We start from the raw sequence: 21,969 nt of genomic DNA on the forward strand, positions 1-21,969 counted from the left end.
AGCATGTGTGAATCATAATGGGGTTCCTTCTGTCGACTCGTCCCCTTGCACGTGTTGGGTTTGAGCAATCAATTAAATTTATTTATAAAGCCCTTACATCAGCTGATGTCAAAGTCCTGTACAGAAACCCAGCCTAAAACACCAAACAGCAAGCAATGCAGGTGTAGAAGCACGGTGGCTAGGAAAAACTCCCTAGAAAAGGACAGAACCTAGGAAGAAACCTAGAGAGGAACCAGGCTATGAGGGGTGGCCAGTCTTCTGGCTGTGCCGGGTGGAGATTATAACAGAACATGGCCAAGAAGTTCAAATGTTCATAGATGACCAGCAGGGTCAAACAATAATAACAGTGGTTGTCGAGGGTGCAACAGGTCAGCACCTCAGGAGTGAATGTCAGTTGGCTTTTCATAGCCGATCATTCAGAGTATAGGTTAGGTTTGATGTGATTTTCAAAGTCTCGAGCCTCCTTGGCAGTGGAGAACGTGTGTGTGTTCTGAAAGGTAAAGATGAGCTACTTTATAACCTGTCTAGCACAACTAGCAAGCTACATCTCTTTTACACATGTATTTTGGGATTCCTACTCTACACTAATTTGCCTGATGGTAGTGGAGAAGGAGTCTCATTTCTAACAATTGTATTTGATTGCAAGTGTCCTCCCCTCGACCCCTCATTTAAGTTTTCAAAAGGACACGAGGAGCCAAGTAAATCTAGTTTAGAAAAAGGCCTTGATCAAATCTCAGGGCTTTGAATTTAATTTGTCTTTCCTTGATTCCTCACATCCTTCTCATAGGGCATTGGAGGAGAAGGTCTGAGATTCCTCCCCGCCAATGTCCTATGATGAGAGAATGTGAGGAATCAAGGAAAGACCATAGAGATTCATCCAACTTCAGAAATGCATCCTTCCTTCCTCATTTCCTTGATAATCACAGATCTATAACTTGAATGGATAGGTGTAATCAAGGTCACTACCCTACCTTCAAGGAAAGGAAGATGTATTTCTTAAGCATTCAAACAGGGCCCAGGTGACGGGAGGAGAACGAAGACAATGGAGATTCTAGAAAGCATGTAGTGACAATTCTTATAAATTACTGACATTTGTAATCATTTATTTACATTCATTCAAAATAAGAAAATTAAAGCTTAATGTTAAATTTGACATGACATGTTAAAATGTGTACTAAAATAGATCGACAAACATATTATAGCTTTACATTTCATTAGTTATAAATACCCATAATATCACCCTGTTTTTTCTGCTGATTAGCGATAACTTGTATATTCAGAATCACTTGTATTTGTGAGGAGTTGCGTATAAATATCCTACCATCATTAAAACATAGTATAGTTTATGCCACAACAGGTTCGGCCCTTTCCTTTAAAGCAAAATTCCATGAAATTTGACACATTTACCTGGTTTTACACGCATCTTGACCCAGAAAGGTGGAAATTCTGCTTACTTGGGAAATAAGTGGTCGTATTTTGAGTCAGTTTGGTCAAAAAGTTGTTTTGGCATGTTATTAATATGGTAAATAAAAAATTAAGCAGAATATTACCTAAAACAGTCATCTACTACAGCCAAGTTTAAGTGTAAAACCAGGTTCATGTCAAATTACATAGAATGTCCCTTTAAGATCTGTCTATTTTAGGAAGCCCTATCTAAGCAGCTGGCCCATCAGTAAAGTGGCCAGGGAGCTAGCCAGCACGGTCAGGGAGCTGGCCCAGTTGGGACCGGCCCGGCCGTACAGACTGAGCTCTGGTATGTTTCGGTGGATGAAGCTGGAGAAGGTGGACACCTTGGCGTAGACGCCGGGTTGGTTGGCCTGGGCACAGCCCAGGCCAAAACTCACCACCCCGGCCTGCACCCAGGTCCCGTTCACCATCTGGCAGACCAGGGGTCCTCCAGAGTCCCCCTGTGGAGAAAGAGGGAGATGGGTGAGAAGTAAGAAAAAGTACGTTAGTCTGCTATTACACACACAGGTGAGGTGAGCGTACCTGACAGGAGTCCTTGCCCCCCTCTTGATAACCGGCACAGATCATGTCAGAACGGATGTCCACTTTCTCCGATGGGTTAAGGTCGTACATCATCTGACAGGAAGACGACGAGATGATTGGCACCTGCACTTGCTGCAGTGTTCCCGCTCCACTCAGAGAGACTGAGAGACAGCCAGGGAAGTTGAGGGAGAGTGAGTAGGCAGGTCAAATAAAAGGAGTGAGATAATGCCTACACCAACAATACATTTGGGTTGCGGGTTCACAATTGTACCTTTTCTGAGATTTCTGCCAAGCAAGGAGGGGATTTTTTTTTACACTTTACACACACAAAACTTAGGACACCTACTCATTCCAGGGTATTTATTTGGACTATTTTCTACATTGTAGAATAGTGAATACATATGGAATCTATTAACCAAAAAAAGGGTTAAACAAATCCAAATATATTTTATATTTGAGATTCTTCAAAGTAGCCACCCTTTGCCTTCATGACAGCTTTGCATTCTCTCAACCAGCTTCATGAGGTAGTCACCTGGAATGCATTTCAATTAACAGGTGTGCCTTGTTAAGTTAAGGAGGAAAGAAATTCCAGAAATTAATGTGTTTGAGACAATTAGTTGTGTTATGGCAAGAAAAAAATCTAATTTTATTTGTCACATACACATGGTTAGCAGATGTTAATGCGAGTATAGCAAAATGCTTGTGCTTCTAGTTCCGACAATGCAGTAATAACCAACGAGTAATCTAACCATTCCACAACTACTACCTTATACGCACAAGTGTAAAGGGATAAAGAATATGTACATAAAGATATATGAATGAGTGATGATACAGAACGGCATAGGCAAGATGCAGTAGATGGTATAGAGTACAGTATATACATATGAGATGAGTAATGTAGGGTATGTAAACATTATATTAAGTGGCATTGTTTAAAGTGGCTAGTGATACATTTTTACATACATTTCCATCAATTCCCATTATTAAAGTGGCTGGAGTTGAGTCAGTATGTTGGCAGCAGCCACTAAAATAAGCAAAGAGAAACGACAATCCATTACTTTAAGACATGGTCAGACAATGCGGAAACGGGCTCATGAGGACCGCCACAGGAAAGGAAGACCCAGAGTTACCTCTGCTGCAGAGAATAAGTTCATTAGAGACTTACCAACTTCAAATTGCAGCCCAAATAAATTCAGAGTTCAAGTAACAGGCATCAACTGTTCAGAGGAGACTGTGTGAATCAGGCCTTCATCGAATTGCTGCAACGAAACCATTACTAAAGGACACCAATGAGAAGAAGAGACTTGCTTGGACCAAGAAACACAAGCAATGGACATTAGACCGGTGGAAATCTGTCCAAATTAGAGATTTTTGGTTCCAACCACCATGTCTTTGTGAGACGAGGAGTAGGTGAACAGATAATCTCTGCATGTGTGGTTCCCACTGTGAAGCATGGAGGTGGTGGTGTGATGGTATTTTAATGGTGACACTGTCAGTGATTTATTTAGAATTCAAGGCACACTCAACCAGCATGGCTACCACAGCATTCTGCAGCGATACGCCATCCAATCTGGTTTGCGCTTAGTGGGACTATCATTTGTTTTTCAACAGGATAATGACCCAACACATCTCCAGGCTGTGTAAGGGCTATTTGACCAAGAAGGAGTGATGAGTGCTGCATCAGATGAACTCGCCTCCACAGTCACCCAACCTCAACCCAATTGAGATGGTTTAGAGTTAGAACGCTGGGTTAAGGAAAAGCAGCCAACAAGTGCTCAGCATTTGTGGAAACTCCTTCAAGACTGTTGGAAAAGCATTCCAGGTAAAGCTGGTTGAGAGAATGCCAAGAGTGCAAAGCTGTCAAGGCAAAGGGTGGCTACTTTGAAGAATATAAAATATATTTTGATTTGTTTAACACTTTTTTGGTTACTACATGATTCCATGTGTTACTTCCTAGTGTTGATGTCTTCACTATTATTATACAATGTAGAAAAGTGTAAAAATAAAAACCCTTGAATGAGTAGCTGTGAGTCAGTCAGTCACCGTGACAGGCTTAGACTACTGCACATGGAACATACTGACAGATAGTCCTCCCATGAGTGAGAGTGTTGACCACTGTGACAGTCCACTGAGTCAAAGAGGTTGACGTTCCTTTAAGTGGAAGTTAGATTTTGCCGCTATATACGTAATGCCTTAATCTCTCTTACCCCCGTCGCGGATGTTTCCCCAGCCTGTGATGTAGCAGGGCAGGCCACCGGGGAACAGTGTCCCGGCGTCAGGAAGACAGACAGGACGGACATACCCCGACCAGACGATGGGTCTCTGCAGCTGCACCAAGGCCATGTCCTGTCCCAAACTTGGGTCCGAGTAGCCGGACGGGATCACGACGCGCTCCACGAGGTGCGACATCTCGTTGGGGTTCAGGCTGTTGAGCTGGTGACGGCCAACGTAGAGGATGTAGCCCGACACGTCTAAAGGACTGGGAGAGGAGAGTTACAACACCTTACAGCTAACAACTGAAAAGAGTCTTCTCATTTCCCCACCCCCCCAGACACAGTTTAGAGGATGATACGTTTTCTGTTTTCCTTTAGATGTTTTAACAGTATTATGGTCCAATCCCAATTTAAGACCTACTCAGTGATCTTTACAGACGTTTTCCTAATTTGAATTATTGAAGAATAGGCTTTTATACCAGTTTATACGTGCCAAAGTCAATCAAGGTATTACTTAAAAAATATATTTTTTTACATATTATGAGGCTAGACGCACCACCCACATAGTGAATGGAGTGGGAGCCCCCGCACAGAGTGTGAAAGCCTTATAGTCGAGCTATCTTATGCAAGAATCTACAAAAACACGTGATCTTATGTATGTGTAGACAGGAGACGAAACTGGGTTAGGACAATGGATGAGGACAATGGGTGCCAAAGTGACTCCAGGCATACGTTCTCTAACGGTTACCCCAAGTTGGGCAAGCAAGCGCAATTGACTGTCGGCCCAAATAATGCATGTCCTACCTCTACACACAAAACAGGAACCTTTCTCCCAGAAACAGGCTCCAAAAAGAACAGCTCTATCACTGGTGTGCAGAATATTACACACTGCTGTCTCCAGTTAAGCTAAGAGGAACCAGTTACCTCCTATCAGCTCTTAGCGGAGTGCCAAGACATCATGGGGTCATGCTACACAGACCAGTTAGAAAAGGCCTCTTATTAATGCACACACACTTTTCTATCTTTATAGGAGTTTGTTAAAGAAACTCTCAAGCCCAATGCCTAGGATTAAAGAATGATATAAAGCAAGGCCTCATTTCTATTACAGCATATTGGATGACTATCATTCATATTCCATTCACCCAGCTCAATGTAACGTCGATGGGTTTAGGCTACTACAGCACACTCAAATTTGCCATATACCATCATGAGGATCCTACAACCTAGCCTACACAAGTTTATAACGTACGTACACAAGTAGGGAGAAATTGGAGTTATCAAGATGACAGTGTGACACATTCAATACCACCTTGCACACTCTTGCCTGCATCTAGATAATCTGGGGTGTATTCATTAGTTCAAACGAGAGTTTCAGGTAGGTCCCTCCCATTTAGTTTCCTTCCGTTTAAGATTTTTTTTGCAACAGAATAAGGAGAATGAATACACCCGTTATCGAAGTTCACCTTCATAACTTTGCTCGTTGTATAATTCTTTCTAGCATCTACGCGCTCTCCTCTCACCCGATCCACATCGATGGGGCTGTAGAGGAGCGGGGGTCGAGAGCTTCAAGTTCCTCAGGGTCCACATCACTAAGGAATTAACATTGTCCACATGCTTCAGGAAGCTGAAAAGATTTGGCATGGGCTCTGAGATCCTCCAAAAGTTCTACAGCTGCATCTTGACTGGCTGCATCACTGCTTGGTACAGCAACAGCAAGGCACCGGACCACAAAGCGCACTGAGTAGGGCTGGGAATTGCCAGGAACCTCACAATATTATCACAATACTTAGCTGCCAATATGATTTATTGGAATTCTCACAATTATATATATATATATATATTGCAATTCAATACTGTGATTTTATTGCAATTCGATGTTCCAAACATATTGCTCACCACATGTCTGCTGCAGAGGGACAAGAGAATTAGTTTTGATCAGTCATGGAAATAAACGTGATGAAAACAAAATTGGCTCCCTCAGGATTGGTGGGTCCCCTGTGGGACGGTTGAGCTAATGTAGGCTAATGCGATTAGCATGAGGTTGTAAGTAACAAGAAGGGGCCAATCCTTAAGAGGGTTTAAGAAGATGGAGAACAAGCTATGAATAAAAACATGAGTTTTAGTGCGATACAGCTTGTGGTGTAGTGGAGAGTATATACCCACTTATTTTTCAGTGGGCATTGTTATATACTCACTTCATAATCCCCAATGATACGTATCAGTGTAGTGGAGGTATACAACATATCAACTAATTAGGGCTGTTGGAACCGATTGGAATGTTTAGCGTAACATTTTGATAAACTATTTCTTCACATTTTAAGCGTGGCAATGTACACAGCAGTATTTCCTAAATGCAATTTGCGGGAACAGTTGTAAATAGCACACTGCACATGCAAGCAGGACAGAGATGGAAATAACCATTTGAAAGAGGGGGGGATTTAAAGATGCATCAACTATCATGGGTAGCTAATATTAGGATAATGCCTTTGGCTGCTAGACAATGAAAGAAAAAGCATATGCATTCTCCTGTTCTATTGGTTAAGTCTTTATAAAAATAATTGCCTCCACGTTTCTCTGGTGGGATTTTGTCTATAGGCTGCTTTGAAGCTAGGTAAGACTTGCCTCATAATATGAGGTAAAACGTCCAGGTTACAAACAATTAAGTTACGGGAAAAATATAGTGATGCTAATGATCGGCCTAACTGTCTTCTGGTAGATAGAGGTTTATGGGAGAAAACTAGAGGGAGAAACTAGATACAAAAGTAGTCTATGCCTACCTATCTGAATGATATAATTATTATTTGCGTCAATCCAGGGGCCATTTATTTTGCTCATATGCGACATTAACACCACTAAATCAACACTTGAATTAAAAAAAAGGCAACTACACCAAGATTTTTCCCAACCTCAAAAGTAGTCTCCTGATGTGGCTTAAGCATTGTTATGGACATAGAAAACAATGTTTGTGTGTAAAAAAAAAAAAAAAAATCTGAAACGTGTTTTTCTGACTCAGTCAGTTTCAATAGTAAGCCTACTGCACAGTACAGCTTTGGTTGGCCTGACAAAGACCAATATGGGATTTATAATTTTAGGTCATTCAGAGTGTACAGCGTATTTGGAAAGGATTCAGACTGCTTCCCTTTTTCCACATTTTGTTACGTTACAGCATTATTCTAAAATGGATTAAAATGTTTATTTTTTACTCACAATAACATAATGACAAAGTGAACACAGGTATTTAGAAATGTTAGCAAATAAACACCTTATGACAAAAGTATTCAGACCCTTTGCTATGATTCTCGAAATGTCAGTGTCACTGACAGAGCTCCAGAGTTCCTCTGTGGAGATGGGAGAACCTCTCGTAGAGTGGCCAGACAGAAGCCACTCAGTAAAAGGCACCCGACAGCATGCTTGGAGTTTTCCAAAAGCACCAAAAGGACTCTGACCATGAGAAGCAAGGTTCTCTGGTCCACTGAAACCAAGACTGAACTCTTTGGCCTGAATGCCAAGCGTCACATCTGGAAGAAACCTGCCTCCATCACTACGATGAAGCATGAATCATGCTGTGGGGATGTTTTTCAGCGGGAGGGACTGGGAGACTAGTCCAGATCGAGGGAAAAATGAACGGAGCAAAGTACAGAGAGATCATTGACGAAAACCTGCAACATGATACTGCCACCCCTGTGCTTCACGGTTGGGAAGGTGTTCTTCAGCTTGCAAGCCTCCCCCTTTTTCCTCCAAAAATAACAAGTCATTATGGCCAGACAGTTCTATTTTTGTTTCATCAGACCAGAGGACATTTCTCCAAAAAGTACGATCTTTGTCCCCATGCGCAGTTGCAAACCGTATTCTGGCTTTTATATGGCGGATTTGGAGCAGTGGCTTCTTCCTTGGTGAGCGGCCTTTCAGGTTATGTCGATATAGGACTTATTTTACTGTGGACAGATACTTTTGTACCCATTTCCTCCAGCAGCTTCACAAGGTCCTTTGCTGTTCTGGGATTGATTTGCACTTTTCGCACCAAAGTACGTTCATCTCTAGGAGACAGAACGCATCTCCTTCCTGAGCGGTATGACAGCTGTGTGGTCCCATGGTGTTTATACTTGCGTACTATTGTTTGTACAGATGAATATTGTACCTTCAGGCATTTGGAAATTTCTCCCAAGGATGAACCAGACTTGTGGAGGTCTACAATTTTTTTCTGAGGTCCTGGCTGATTTCTTTTGATTTTTTTTTTTTTTTTTTTTTTTTACATTTTTAAGTCATTTAGCAGACGCTCTTATCCAGAGCGACTTACAAGTACATACATTCATACTTTTTTTGTACTGTCCCCCCGTGGGAAACGAACCCACAACCCTGGCGTTGCAAGCGCCATGCTCTGCCAACTGAGCCACACGGGGCCTATTTTCCCACAATGTCAAGCAAAGAGGTACTGGGTTTGAAGGTAGGCCTTGAAATACATCCACAGGTACACCTCCAATTGACTCAAATGATGTCAATTAGCTTATCAGAAGCCATGACATTTTCTGGAATTTTACAAGCTGTTTAAAAGGCACAGTCAACTTAGTGTATGTAAATTTCTGAAGCAATAATCTGTCTGCAAAAAAGTGTTGGAAAACTTACTTGTGTCATGTACAAAGTAGATGTCCTAACCGACTTGCCAAAACTAGTTTGTTAACAAGAAATTTGTGGAGTGGTTGAAAAACGAGTTTTAATGACTCCACCCTAAGTGTATGTAAACTTCCGACTAAAACTGTAACTAGTGAAGTTAGTTAAGAACAAATTCAATAAAAATGTCCTAGATTATGTGGCATTGTGTGTAGATGGGAAAAAACACAAATTTAATCAGTTTTAGAATAAGGCTGTAATCTAACTAAATGTGGAAAAAGAAAAGGGGTCTGAATACTAACCGAATGCACTCTGTCACCATTTCTCATAGGAATTCACACAGGGTACCTTTCATTCACCAGGCGGGCAGTTTGGAAAAATGTTGTCAATTTGAGTATACCCACTTCTCCAGCATTGGGTACAGCCAACTAGTCAAAAAGAATATCCCAATATGTAGGCTTAACTGTATAGATTGTTCTTCCCCATCACTAGCAGTGAGCAATGTTCCCTTTAAACTACACACGGGCGCAGCTCCCCGGGATAGCTGCGCAGAAGAATTATCCACCCACGCAGAGAAGCACGAGATTTAACTTCTCAACTTCCTAGAGTTTTCCCCCCTTAGTTAACACTGTCAACATTTCCCTTCACTGTGGGACATTTCCCTTCACTGTGATCAAATCAACACAATTGGCCACTTTCAAAGCAACATACCGAAAAACATTATGCAAGAGATTTTGTTGTAGGCAGGACACATTGGAGTAGGATTCTATTGCATTGACAGGCACGACTCGGACCCGTACTCTACACAGACCGGTGCGCTGTAACCAATCAGAGCTGCAGTAGGCCTATATGCAAATAGACCATTGCCATATGGATCTGTGCCATTCACTTTGATCTGGACTGTGTTTACAGCATGAGCGGTTGTGAGTAGATGCGCTTGTTTTGAGATCAAAGCGAGAGCTGCAGGTAACTATCATTTGCTAGTTAGTGAGTTGTTAGCCCAGTTATAGATAATTTGTAGTCAGCAATGGGGGAGTGGTTACTTCCTACAAGAGCAGAAAACATGTACATTTCTAGACATCTTTGAAAAGTGAGCCAGGTAAAGAGGCAGTGTTGAATTTTAAAACAGGCTTGAAAAGGCTAAATAGCCAATAGGAAGAGAGTAGCATAATTTGTCTGATTCTCTGTAATAATGGTATGAGAATAATACATTTTATGAAGTGGGTTCTTGCATCAAACATTCAGTAATTTCCTTGTCTGAAGGACAAGTGGATAAACAGGTTAATACCAAGCCCTGCATGACTTTTTCAAAAGTCTCATGAAATGTAGTTGTACATTGAACACCACACGTTGGCTGCTACTGTAGGCTGACTGATAGAACAGCTATTTTTGTGTTAAAATGTTATGGGATGCATTTTCTCCATTGTTTTTGACGGTAGGCCACTGTTATGCTTACATTATGATCACATAGCCACAGCCTACTTGACCACTGTCATACTAACTTAAAGCTGGTACAGCCTCAGTGTTCACAGTAAACACACGCTGGAAGTTGCACAGAATTTTCACAACTTTCAAGTTCAAACTCAGCAGACCTGCAATTTGCTCAGTGCACCCCCCCCCCTGCAATTTGCTCAGTGCACCCCCAAAATTTGAAGGAACATGGGTGAGTATGGCCCAGTGCATCACTGGGGCCCGAGCAACCTGCTATCCAGGACCTCTATAACAAATTGTCAAAGACTCCAGCCACCCATGCAAAATACTATTCTCTCTGCTACCGCACGGCAAATGGTACCAGTGCACCAAGTCTGGAATCAACAGGACCCTGAATAGCTTCTACCCCCAAACTAGAAGACTGCTAAATAGCTAATCAAATGGCTAACCTTTTTTGGTACTAACTCTTGCAGTCTATACACACACACACACACTAGACTCTACACCCCCTGTGGCAGAAGAATCAGAATTAGTGTAACATAGATAATTAAGATGTCTTATCTGCATAATATGCTTATGTGATATAGTTATTAGAACATATCCCTTTGGACTCTGGTGTTGGCAGTTACACTTCTTCCCTTAGCTGGGGCTCAGTCACCTGGGGCCCAGAGAGGGAAGAGGTCAGGCTTGTCTTTCACATGGTGTCATGCAGAATATTAGAAAGGGAAGAGGACAGGAGGGAACATTGTCTTCATATGTGAATGTGTCTTTACCTATTCTTAAACCATGTGAAGGGATGGCGTGATTAATGGGGAACCAATTACTTGTCTCCACAATGTCTGTGCACCAGTCACTCCCTCCTTTGGCATTGGGGGATGTGTGGTAGTGTCTGGAACCATTGTATGTCATCTCTGATGTTGCACTTATCCTGGGTTAGTGTATGACCTAGAGGCTCACTCCCCTCAGTGAGCTTGTCCAGGAGTGGGGTCAAGGGGCTTTACTTGAGATGGGAGTATCTGGAGGTGACAATTGATTTATGCCATTAGATGAGTTGGTGTTTTTGTGCTATGAAGTACCAGGAACGAGATCGGAACCTCGTCTTAGGGACCAAACTGAATGATAAATTATAGTGAATGCTATCTGGCTACGGGATACTCATTTTTCATTAAAAAAGTCTCACCTTGTGACCCGTTCAAAACATCTGGTTTGTTATGTCGACTAGGGGGTGGATCTTTGCTAAAAAAGATCTCAGTAGCCTTTGTGTTGCCGCTCTCAACGGATCATCAGAAATGGTGATTTGTGGACAAGCCATTGGTATTGCAAAGCTCTCACTATTAAAGATTTAGTTTAAGTATAACTCTGACTTGTGATAAGTTTGTCTCTCCTCATTTGATAGTAAATAAATGAACCACCACACACTGCTGCCTATTATCTATCCTGTGGTCTAGTCACTTCACCCCTGCCTATATATACACACATAGTTGCCTCTACCTCGGCTCGTACCCCTGCCGACTCGGTACTCCCTGTATATAGCCTTGTCACTCGTTATTGTTCTTCACTGTATTTATTCCTTGTGTCACTATTCTAAAACATATTGAATTCTGCATTGTTTGAAAAGGACCCTTAAGTAAGCATTTCACTGTTAGTCTACACCTGTTGTTTTACGAAGCATGTGACAAATACAACTTGATTTCACCTTTGGACTTCAGTGCACAACAGCTGTGTGACCAGGCGCAAAAACCTCTCCCAAGCCAAACCTTCATACCATAACCGCTACACAGCCTACATCGTTGTCACCATATAAACATTATAGTCAAACTACGCGTTTTTAAATTCACAATCCAAGTGTACAATCACGCAGTGCAGTGTAGCCTAAAGCAAGCAGTTACACCGACAGGCCCCGGTGGCAATACATTTATTAAACCGAAAGCTTACCTTGACTTGACAAAGTTGCAGTGTTGGCTAGCCTTAGCATGCTAGCTAACAAATAGCATTCCTCTCCGAGTCAGGTTGCTGAAGAAGCCAAACTAGTTGCATTAGCTAAGTGAAAGGTAAACTAAGAAAAATATATACATTGAAATATAGCACTGCTGCTTCTCCTTAAATTAAGAAATTCCTTTGTTCAAAACTCTTCAACTATCAGGGTTCTACACAGGTGGAACCAACTTCAGGTGGTGGCACCAACAGATGATTTGGTCGCACCAATCTATAACATAATTTGTTTTATCATTGATAATGACCTGGCCCCAGTCCCATAATGTGCCTGCATGCCATACAGAACCAGGTAAATAATGACTAGCCATCTTTTGAATTAGCACGCCCTTGTGTTCTTACATAGATTTACTGTAACGGAAAAGAAGACTTGCCAAATGTATTCATTGCAGATTACAAAGTGCCCTGTGTTATTTTCTGCGCAATCCTCTAGAAGGCAGAATTTGAAGGGAAAAAAATGATACTTGATACCAAAATTATACCACTACAAAATTGAGTTTTTCACTCAATTTTTTTTTTTTAATGTTTAATGTGTGGAGTTTCACTCTCAAATATTTTTTTTTAAATAGAACAACAATGTTCTAAGTCCACAACAATGCTTAAACTACATTGAGGAACCATTTGAGGTCTGTGGAAGAAAAAATTCTTAGAAATTTAGACTTTTGTATAGTCACCCTTTAATTAATGTGTGCACCAGCTACACAGGTGTGTCTGGTAACAGTGTTTCTGTAGCACACTGGTGATGGCGTTGTCAAAAAAAAATGTCCACTAGATTGATGCATAATCATTCTGCCAGGTAGGCATAAGCAACTTTGTAGTTACCTTTTAATTGCCTTTCCATCTACCCGATAACAGATAGGCTATCATTAGCATCGCTAACAGTTACACAATGAGATCGACACACTGACAAAAAATTAAACACCCACTGTTTCCATGACAGACTGACCAGGTGAAAGCTATGATCCCTTATTGATGTCACTTGTTAAATCCACTTCAAATCAGTGTAGATGAAGGGGAGGAGACAGGTTAAAGAAGGATTTTTAATCCTCGAGACAGACATGGATTGTGTATGTGTGGCATTCAGAGTATGAATGAGCAAGACAAAAGATTTAAGTGCCTTTGAACGGGGTGTGGTAGTAGATGCCAGGCGCACCGGTTTGTGTCAAGAACTGCAATGCTGCTGGTTTTTAACCCTCAGTTTCCCATGTGTTGATACACACAAATTGAGGCTGTTCTAAGGACAAAAGGGCAGGGGTGCATCCTGTTTCCATTGATCATCCTTGAGATGTTTCTACAACTTGGAGTCCACCTGTGGTAAATTCAATTGACTGAACATGATTTGGAAAGGCTATATAAGGTCCCAAAGTTGACAGTTCATGTCAGAGCAAAAACCAAGCCATGAGGTCGACGGAATTGTCCGTAGAGTTCCGAGACAGGATTGTGTCGAGGCACAGATCTAGGGAAGGGTACCAAAATATTTCTGCAGCATTGAAGGTCCAAGAACATCATTCTTAAATGGAAGAAGTTTGGAACCACCAAGATGCTTCCTCGAGCTGGCCGCCCGGCCAAACTGAGCAATCGGGGAGAAGGGCCTTGGTCAGCGAGGTGACCAAGAACCCAATGGTCACTGACAGAGCTCCAGAGTTCCTCTGTGGAGATGGGAGAATCTTCCATTAGGACCACCATCTCTGTAGCGCTCCACCAATCAGGCATTTATAGTGGAGTGGCCAGACGGAAGCCACTCAATACATCTGGAGGAAACCTGGCACCATGTGTACAGGGAAGCATGGTGGTGGCAGCATCATCATTCTGTGGGGATGTTTTTCAGTGGCAGGGACTGGGAGTCAGTATGGAGGGAAAGATGAACAGTGCAAAGTACAGAGAACCTTCATGAAAACCTTCTCCAGAGCGCTCAGGACCTTAGACTGGGACGAAGGTTCACCTTCCACAGGACAACGACCCTAAGCACACAGCCAAGACAACGCAGGATTGGCTTCGGGACAAGTCTCTGAATGTCCTTGAGTGGCCCAGCCAGAGCCCGGACTTGAACCCGATCTAACATTTCTGGAGAGACCTGAAAATAGCTGTGCAGCGACTCCCCATCCAACCAGACATAGCTTGAAAGGACCTGCAGAGATGAATGGGAGAAACTCCCCAAATACAGGTGTGCCAAGCTTGTAGTGTCATACCCAAGAGTTGATGCTGTAATTGCTGCCAAAGGTGCTTCAAGAAAGTACTGAGTAAAGGGTCTGAATACTTATGTAAATGTGATCAGCAAATTTTTTATTAATTTGCAAACATTACTAAACCCGTTTCTGGTGTTAATTGAAGTAATAAAACAATTTAATGGATTTTAGAATAAGGCTGTAATGTAACAAAATGTGGAAAAAGTCAAGGGGGTCTGAATACACTTTATACAGTGCATTCGGGAAGTATGTGGACACCCCTTCAAATTAGCGGATTTGGCCATTTCAGCCACACCCATCGCTGACAGGTGTATTAAAAATAAAAAAATAAAATCTGGCACACAGCCATGTAATCTCCATAGACAAACATTGGCAGTAGAATGGCCTTACTGAAGAGCTAAGTGACTTTCAATGTAGCACCGTCATAGGATGCCACCTTTCCAACAAGTCAGTGAATCAAATTTCTGCCCTGTTAGAGCTGCCCGGTCAACTTTAAGTTCTGTTATTGCGAAGTGGAAACGTCTAGGAGCAACCATTGCTCAGCCGCGAAGTGGTAGGCCACACAAGCTCACAGAATGGGACCGCCGAGTGTTGAAGCGCGTAATGCTTTCAAATCGCCTGTCCTTGGTTGCAACAGTCACTAGAGTTCCAAACTGCCTCTGGATGTAACTTCAGCACAAGAACAGTTCGTCGGGTGCTTCATGAAATGGGTTTCCTGACAATTATATCTGTGCAATGCCAAGCGTCGGCTGAAGCGGTGTAAAACTCGCTGCTATTGGCCTCTGGAGCAGTGGAAATGCGTTATTTGGTGAAGGAGGAAATAATGGTCTGGGCCATGCCCCTTAGTTCCAGTGAAGGGAAATCTTAACGCTACAGCATACAATGACATCCTAGACAATTCTGTGCTTCCAACTTTGTGGGAACAGTTTGCGGAAGGCCCTTTCCTGTTTCAGCATGACAGTGCCCCCGTGCACAAAGCCAGGTCCATACAGAAATGGTTTGTCGAGATCGTTGTGGAAGAACTTGACTGGCCTGCAGAGCCCTGACCTCAACTCCATCGAACACCTTTGGGATGAATTGGAACACCGACAACACCCTTCAATTTTTAAGGTAGGCTATTCCATGATAGTTGAATTTGCGATGAGCCATACAGTTAAGACTGAACTTTTTAAATACCTGGTTTGCATACCCATTCTTGCCATAGCATTTACAGATAGATATCATTTGAAACATCTTTCCTACCACTGTCGGTCTCCATGCAACAACCAGCAATTTAAAGCTGCGCACTCGATGCCCGAAAGATTATCCAGGTTATACGTGTGACAATTAAAATCGACATAACTTTGGATATCCATCTTTTTAAAATGTTTTATCAATTATGTAGCCTAGATTAAAAAAAGCATTATAATATTTTTGTTCACTCGCCCTAGCGGCCATCTTCGGGGGATGATAAACTGGCCCTGTATGTCGAGCCCCAACAGACGGGTATTCCTGTGCCGTCGTCGCCTCTTCCCGAAAGTTGGTATATTTTTGGTCAATTGCACATTACTGTTTGAATAAAAACATTGGAAAATAATTACTGTGTATGTCTATGGAATAGGGTGAGAACCTATTAAAATCAATGAACCCTGAGGAGGATGGAAAATAGCTGTCCTCGGACAACACAATGGCTCTATCCTGGAAGGTGCTGTTGAGGCTACTGTAGACCATTGCAAAACAGTGTTTTAATCCGTTATTTGGTTACATGTGAATATATTTAGTATAGTTCTATCTAAAAAAGGATAGCTTTTTTAATGTTTCACTATTGTTTTTATGTAATTCACTGAGTAGGATGGTCCTCCCCTTCCTCCTCTGAGGAGCCTCCACTGGTGGACACCTACTTTGGGAAGCAGTGGGCAGCAGACAGCACCCAATCCTTAGTGATGATGGTGCCTCCACAGATATGGCCATCCTTCATTGTCTAAAGACCAAGAGGGGGGAAAGAGGTTAAGGTGAATAAACAAAACGAGTCTTATTCCCCTCTCTCTCAGCAGGTCAGCATGATGACCAACACACACACGAAAACCAGACACGTCTTATTCCCCTCTCTCTCAGCAGGTCAGCATGATGACCAACACACACACACTAAAACCAGACAAACAAGTCTTCATGGATTTTGTTCATTCTATACCTTGACTCAGCGCTGACCTACCTGAATATCCACTTGCCACGGCCATGCCCCTACTGATGCATCTTCTCCTCCCACAATCCTGGTTCCCATGGGTGGCTGACCACACTCTTCCTGAGCATGACAAACCATGACACCTGAGAACAGTAGACGAAATGGGAATTAGACCAGTTCTGGAAAAAGTACCCAATTGTCATACTTGAGAAAGTAAAGATATCTTAATAGAAAATGACAAGTAAAAGTCACCCAGTAAAATACTACTTGAGTAAACGTCACAAAGTATGTTTTTAAATATCGCAAGTAAAAGTATAAAGAATTTCAAATTCCTTATGTTAGGCAAACCAGATGTCACCATTTTTGTTTTTTTAATTTACAGATAGCCAGAGGCACACTCATACATCATTTACAAATGAAGAATTTGTCTTTAGTGATTCTGCTAGATCAGAGGCAGTAGGGATGACCAGGGATGTTCTCTTGATAAGTGTGTGACTAACAATTTTCCTGTCCTGTTAAGCTTTTAAAATGTAAACAAGTACTTTTAGGTGTTAGCGAAAGTGTATGAAGTAAAAAGTACCTTATTTTCTTTAGGAATGTAGTTTAGTAAAAGTTGTCAAATATAAATAGTAAAGTCAAATTCAGATATTCAAAACAACTACTTAAGTAGTACTTTAAAGTATACCATTACCAAACAAATATTGTAGTTTTGAAACTGCAGTCGACTGTGGTATTTTGGACCCAGTACTTGCAGCATATTGCAGTTATACTGCACTCTGACTGCCATATTTTTTGTAAGGGTTTTTACTTAAGTACTTTACACCACTTAGTAGGACAAGAAAATGCCTCTGGCTATTTGCAAATATAAAAAATAAGAAAATCGTGCATTCTGGTTTGTTTAATATAAGGAATTGGAAATGTACACTTACTTTTGATACTTAAGTATATTTAAGCAATTACATGTACTTTTGATACTTAGGTAAATGTAAAACCAAATAATTTTAAACTTTTACTCAAGTAGTATTTTACTGGGTGACTTTCACTTTTGTCATTTCCTGTTAAGGTATTTTTTCTTTGAATCAAGTATGACAGTTGGGTACTTTTTCCACCACTGCCTTTAAATTGATACATATGCCTACGTGAGTACTCTGTCGATTAGGGCTGGCCTAGGCCCAAAGTGCAGATGCTAAGTTTGATAACAAAATAACCACACAAACAGAACCGTCATTCTGTTACCAAACTTAGTATCTGCACTGTTCTTCAAGTAGATGTTTTCGTGAAATTCTTAGTGGAAATTGTTAAAAGTAATCATTGTGCATAGTTGCATGGTTCGCTTAACTTTGCAATCGACGTGTTTGACACATTTAAAGTAAAAAATCAGAGTATCAGCGTCACTCCTGCCGTGGAAATGCCCGTAGGCAATGTTGCCGGAGTAGCCAAAATAAAGGTACCCAAATACAGAGGTCTATATTTCCTTTGTAACCCGCTTACCCGCAAATGAGTCGATTGAAATTACACACAACTGACCTACTTCACTGACATGACCAGGTTATACCATAAAGATATGAAAACTCACCTGTGAAACACCAAAAAAGCCTAACATAAAAGTCTGAATTCGGTATCATTTTCGAGGGACAGGCTACTTTCAGGTAGCCTCAAACTTCCCAAAAAAACTAGTATTCTTGAGAAGTCTTGTGTTCTAAATCAAATGGTCCGTACAGCAGCTAATTTTCACGGAAACCCACTTTCCACAATAGCGGCGTTGAAATTCTTCAGGACGTGTGAATGGTTAAAAACACGTATGAAAATGTGTACAAATTATTATTTACAAATGAAATGCCTACTAAATGTATGCCTTGCGAAAACAAAGAGAACAATACGGTTACTGACAACCTCTTGGTTTATGCTTCCATTTAATACAAGGTTTGGAGAACCAGACCTGTGTACCAAATTCGTCAGAAAATTCCGAACGTCGAGACAGGCATTTGATTGTCCCATTCGTTTATCACGTGAGCAAAGCACCTGTGATCCTACGGGGAAGGTGTGGCAGGGGGTGTATTCCTTACGCCGATTCTGTTGCAAAATGTTTGCAACAGAAATCGTTAATTCCAAACGGAAAACGTTTTGCAACAAAAAACGAGAGTTTCTATTGGACAAATTCAGGTAGGTCTCCTGTATTCTGACCCCGAGTTGGCTCTAGAAAATCTATCCTCTATATTTATTCCTCTGGCAGATAAACTCACACATTTTAAACAATTCAGCGTCAAAGATCGTTCAGAAGAAAACCAAGGGTTTGATCTATCTGAGCTCATTCAGATGAGAAATCAGGCCTCGGCCAAAGCAAGAAAAACTGACTCTGTAGTGGACTTGCAATCTTTCAGACAATTGAGAAACAGATGTACTATCTCCATTATGAAGCTAAATAAAGCTACTTTTTAAGCTCCATCTTTGATTCTGCTGGTGATCCTTCTACATTTTGGAAAACAGCAAATGCACTGAAGCGTACAAATTCCTCTTCTTTCTTGCCTATGCGAATTCCGTGGAAGGGACACCGATCCCAAAGAAGATTTATGTTAAGAAGCTGAGAATAAAAATGGGCTTGTTTTTCTAGAAATACATCCTGTCTCGTGCTATATAGTAGAAAGCAGATTATTCAGTCGACGTTCCTATCGGTCCTAGACTATGGCGACATCACCTATATGAACCCAGCTGCCACTTCCTTAAAGCCATTAGATGCAGTTTATCATAGCACACTGTGCTTTATTACGAGCAACAATTTGAATACTCATCACTGCATTCTGTACCAGAAAGTTGGTTGGCCCTTTTTGATGTCGCATAGGTTGATATATTGCTATGTTTTCATGTATAAAGCCCTTTTACAAAAAGTCCCACTGTACCTAACATCCTTACTAATCTTTAGACATCTCTAGAAAATCCTTTGGTCTCTACTGAGTTAGGTAAATCAGCTTTTAGTTTTCCTCCACCTTATTTGTGGAACAATCTTCAAACTGTTCTTAAATGTGATGTTCTGGTGCCTCAAGTGTAATTCAGAAAGATGATTGAGGACCTTATTACTGATGAATGTGTTTCTTTATGACCGTATTTTTCTTTCTTTCCGCTTGCATTTTGTATTTAGATTTAGATTTTTGTATTTTTTGTAATTTAAGTAATTCAGGGCTCATCTGTAAGAGATCTTGGTCTCAGTATGACTCCCTGATAATATAAAGGTAAAAAAAAAAAATGTAAAGGTCCCTCCCGCTTTTTTCCTTTTTGCTTCCGTTTGGTTCTTAGATGGTAAACGGCTTCCGTTGCGAGACGTAATAAATACACCCCAGGTACCTGCGGTTTGGTTTACCTGAGTGAGGTGCGCTTGGAGCACCAATATTGGACATTTGACACCTGAGAGGACTGCAACACTATTCCTGTGGGTGATTGAAAAGGGGACATCGACAATGATATTATTTTTCATACTTGCAGGTATGTGTAGCCATCTCGATTTCTTTTGTATTCTTTCAGTTATTAATTCCAAAACGGCCAACACCTTTTCCCCCAGACTACTGTAGGGGGGACATCACTGGCAATCAAATCATATGGATAGATTTACTACATCACAGCTGCTTTGCTTTGTCTATCCCTATCTTGTATGTCATGTTGCAGTTTCAACACCCTGGTTAATCATTAACCACATGAAAAAGATAATAAAACTATTCTCTCCCGGAACTAAGGGAAGAAATGTGCCATTTATTACATTTTCTACATTTGCTATATCATGTATTTGATGGATTTAGGACTTTTGTTGTTCTTGTCCTGTGCTTGAAGGAGATTGTTTTGTTAGGGGTATTTCATTTTGAATAGGCCTAGTATGTCACGATTCAGTGTGTTGAATCAATGGCAAACATAATCACTTCTCCAAACCTGTCTAAGATATTTCCACTTTTGCTTGACAGGCTGTAGGTTCATCTTTAACTAGCAACTGTTTAATTTCAGTATATTCAGTATATTCTTGTTCAGTGTGTGTAATTCTTTGTCAGAATTTTATATTTCAAAATTCCATAGGCCTATACAATGATATGCAACTGGTATACAATACATTTGAAAGTGATTTAGAGAAATATGTGAGTATTGAGATGAATAGAATACATCTGATTTCTTTCTAGTTTTCTCCTCTGCCAGAGGCCTACAGGTGACCATTGGACAACCTACATATGAGGTTGCGCGAGGCGATGATGTCACCCTGGTGTGTAGTTTCATTCCTGCTGTACAACCCAACCCCTCCACGTTGGTTATCATCACATGGTCCATGGAGGCTGATAGCCCTGTTGATCCGAAGGTCAGTCAGAAGACAAGAGATGGCTCCATTTGATAAATGTAAAAGCTTTGCTACTATTGTCGCTGTTTCTCGACAGACGGAAACACAAAGTTAAATGCTGAAATAAAGATCATTAGAAGGACAACAGTTGGGTCAAGTAGAAGGTTTCCAGGTGCACATGATAAGCTAATATCGCCCTTAGAAGACTAAATACAGCCGACTTTTATTTAATCTTTATTTTGACAGGGAGTCATGCTGAGACCACAGTCTCTTTTAAAGACGAGCCTTATAAAAAAAGATACACATCAATACACAACTAAAATCAAAACTGAGATACAAAACACAATCATAGAAAACAAACATTCTTCAGTAAAAAAGGTCCTCGATCAGCCGTCTGAATGGCCCTAGAGGCACCAAATCATCGCATTTTAGAGAGTTTTGGAGATCACAAGTAAGGTGCAAAAAAATAACTAAAAGCAGATTTAGCTAACTCAGTGGAGATGGAAGGGAGCTCGAGATTAGCCACCCCTGAGACCGGGTCTGGTAACCCGTACGTCTATGGGTTAACAATGAACTAAGGTACGGCGGGAAGTTTGTGCAAGAGGGCTTTATAAACGAAAAGAGTGCAATGCATCAATCTACAAGACTTCAAAGAGGACCAGCCTAATTTCTGATATAGAATGCAGTGATGTGTACTGAACCAATCGCCCGTAATAAAGCATAGTGTGCTATGATAAACTGCTGCCAATGGATTCAATACAATGGCAGCTGCGTGCATATAGACGATATCGCCATAATCTATAACCGGCATGAATGTTGACTGAATGATTTGTTTTCTGCTATGTAAGGAAAGGCATGCTCTATTCCAGCCCGGTCTCATAAACTAGACGTAACATAGTACACTACAAATCTGTCACTCAAATTAGTATGATATGTTACGTTTGGTATGGTTAAATAAGACAGAAGGTTACTTAAGGCAAACTTGAAAGGAGGATGGGTGTTTGGTTGGGGTGGATAGGTGGACGTGTAACGTGAACGTCTAGCAACCCAAAGGTTGTGTGTTTGAATCTCATAATGGAC

At 41.2% G+C, this 21,969-nt stretch overlaps 2 protein-coding genes across 2 annotated transcripts in view; one reads left to right on the forward strand and one right to left on the reverse strand.

Moving 5' to 3' along the window:
• Positions 1-1,086: 1,086 nt before the first annotated feature.
• On the reverse strand, positions 1,087-18,576 carry zgc:92313 (uncharacterized protein LOC436869 homolog). Its single transcript, XM_039006479.1, has 6 exons — positions 18,157-18,576; positions 16,611-16,723; positions 16,300-16,379; positions 4,197-4,468; positions 1,990-2,150; positions 1,087-1,907 (listed from the first exon to the last, which is right to left on the reverse strand). Exons 1-6 carry the CDS (start codon positions 18,203-18,205, stop codon positions 1,650-1,652), a joined length of 933 nt encoding a protein of 310 aa, XP_038862407.1. The 5' UTR covers positions 18,206-18,576; the 3' UTR covers positions 1,087-1,649.
• Positions 18,577-19,925: 1,349 nt separating this feature from the next.
• LOC120057995 (cell surface A33 antigen-like) overlaps positions 19,926-21,969 on the forward strand; it is a 7,837-nt gene continuing 5,793 nt past the window's right edge. Inside the window, exons 1-2 of the mRNA XM_039006481.1 lie at positions 19,926-20,057; positions 20,738-20,910. Of these exons, the coding sequence (XP_038862409.1) occupies positions 20,033-20,057; positions 20,738-20,910 (198 nt within the window). The 5' untranslated portion in view covers positions 19,926-20,032. The remainder of the gene's footprint in view (positions 20,058-20,737; positions 20,911-21,969) is intronic.

This window comes from Salvelinus namaycush, chromosome 13 (assembly GCF_016432855.1).
Source record: "Salvelinus namaycush isolate Seneca chromosome 13, SaNama_1.0, whole genome shotgun sequence".
NCBI lineage: Eukaryota > Metazoa > Chordata > Actinopteri > Salmoniformes > Salmonidae > Salvelinus > Salvelinus namaycush.

Excerpts from the sequence above, each read along its gene's own strand:
- zgc:92313 (XM_039006479.1), bottom strand. The coding sequence starts at position 18,205 with ATGATACCGAATTCAGACTTTTATGTTAGGCTTTTTTGGTGTTTCACA. Across the intron at positions 16,724-18,156 it reads GCTTTTTTGGTGTTTCACAG|GTGTCATGGTTTGTCATGCT; the intron begins GTGAGTTTTCAT and ends TACTGTTCTCAG. Across the intron at positions 2,151-4,196 it reads GGGAAACATCCGCGACGGGG|TCTCTCTGAGTGGAGCGGGA; the intron begins GTAAGAGAGATT and ends GCTGTCTCTCAG.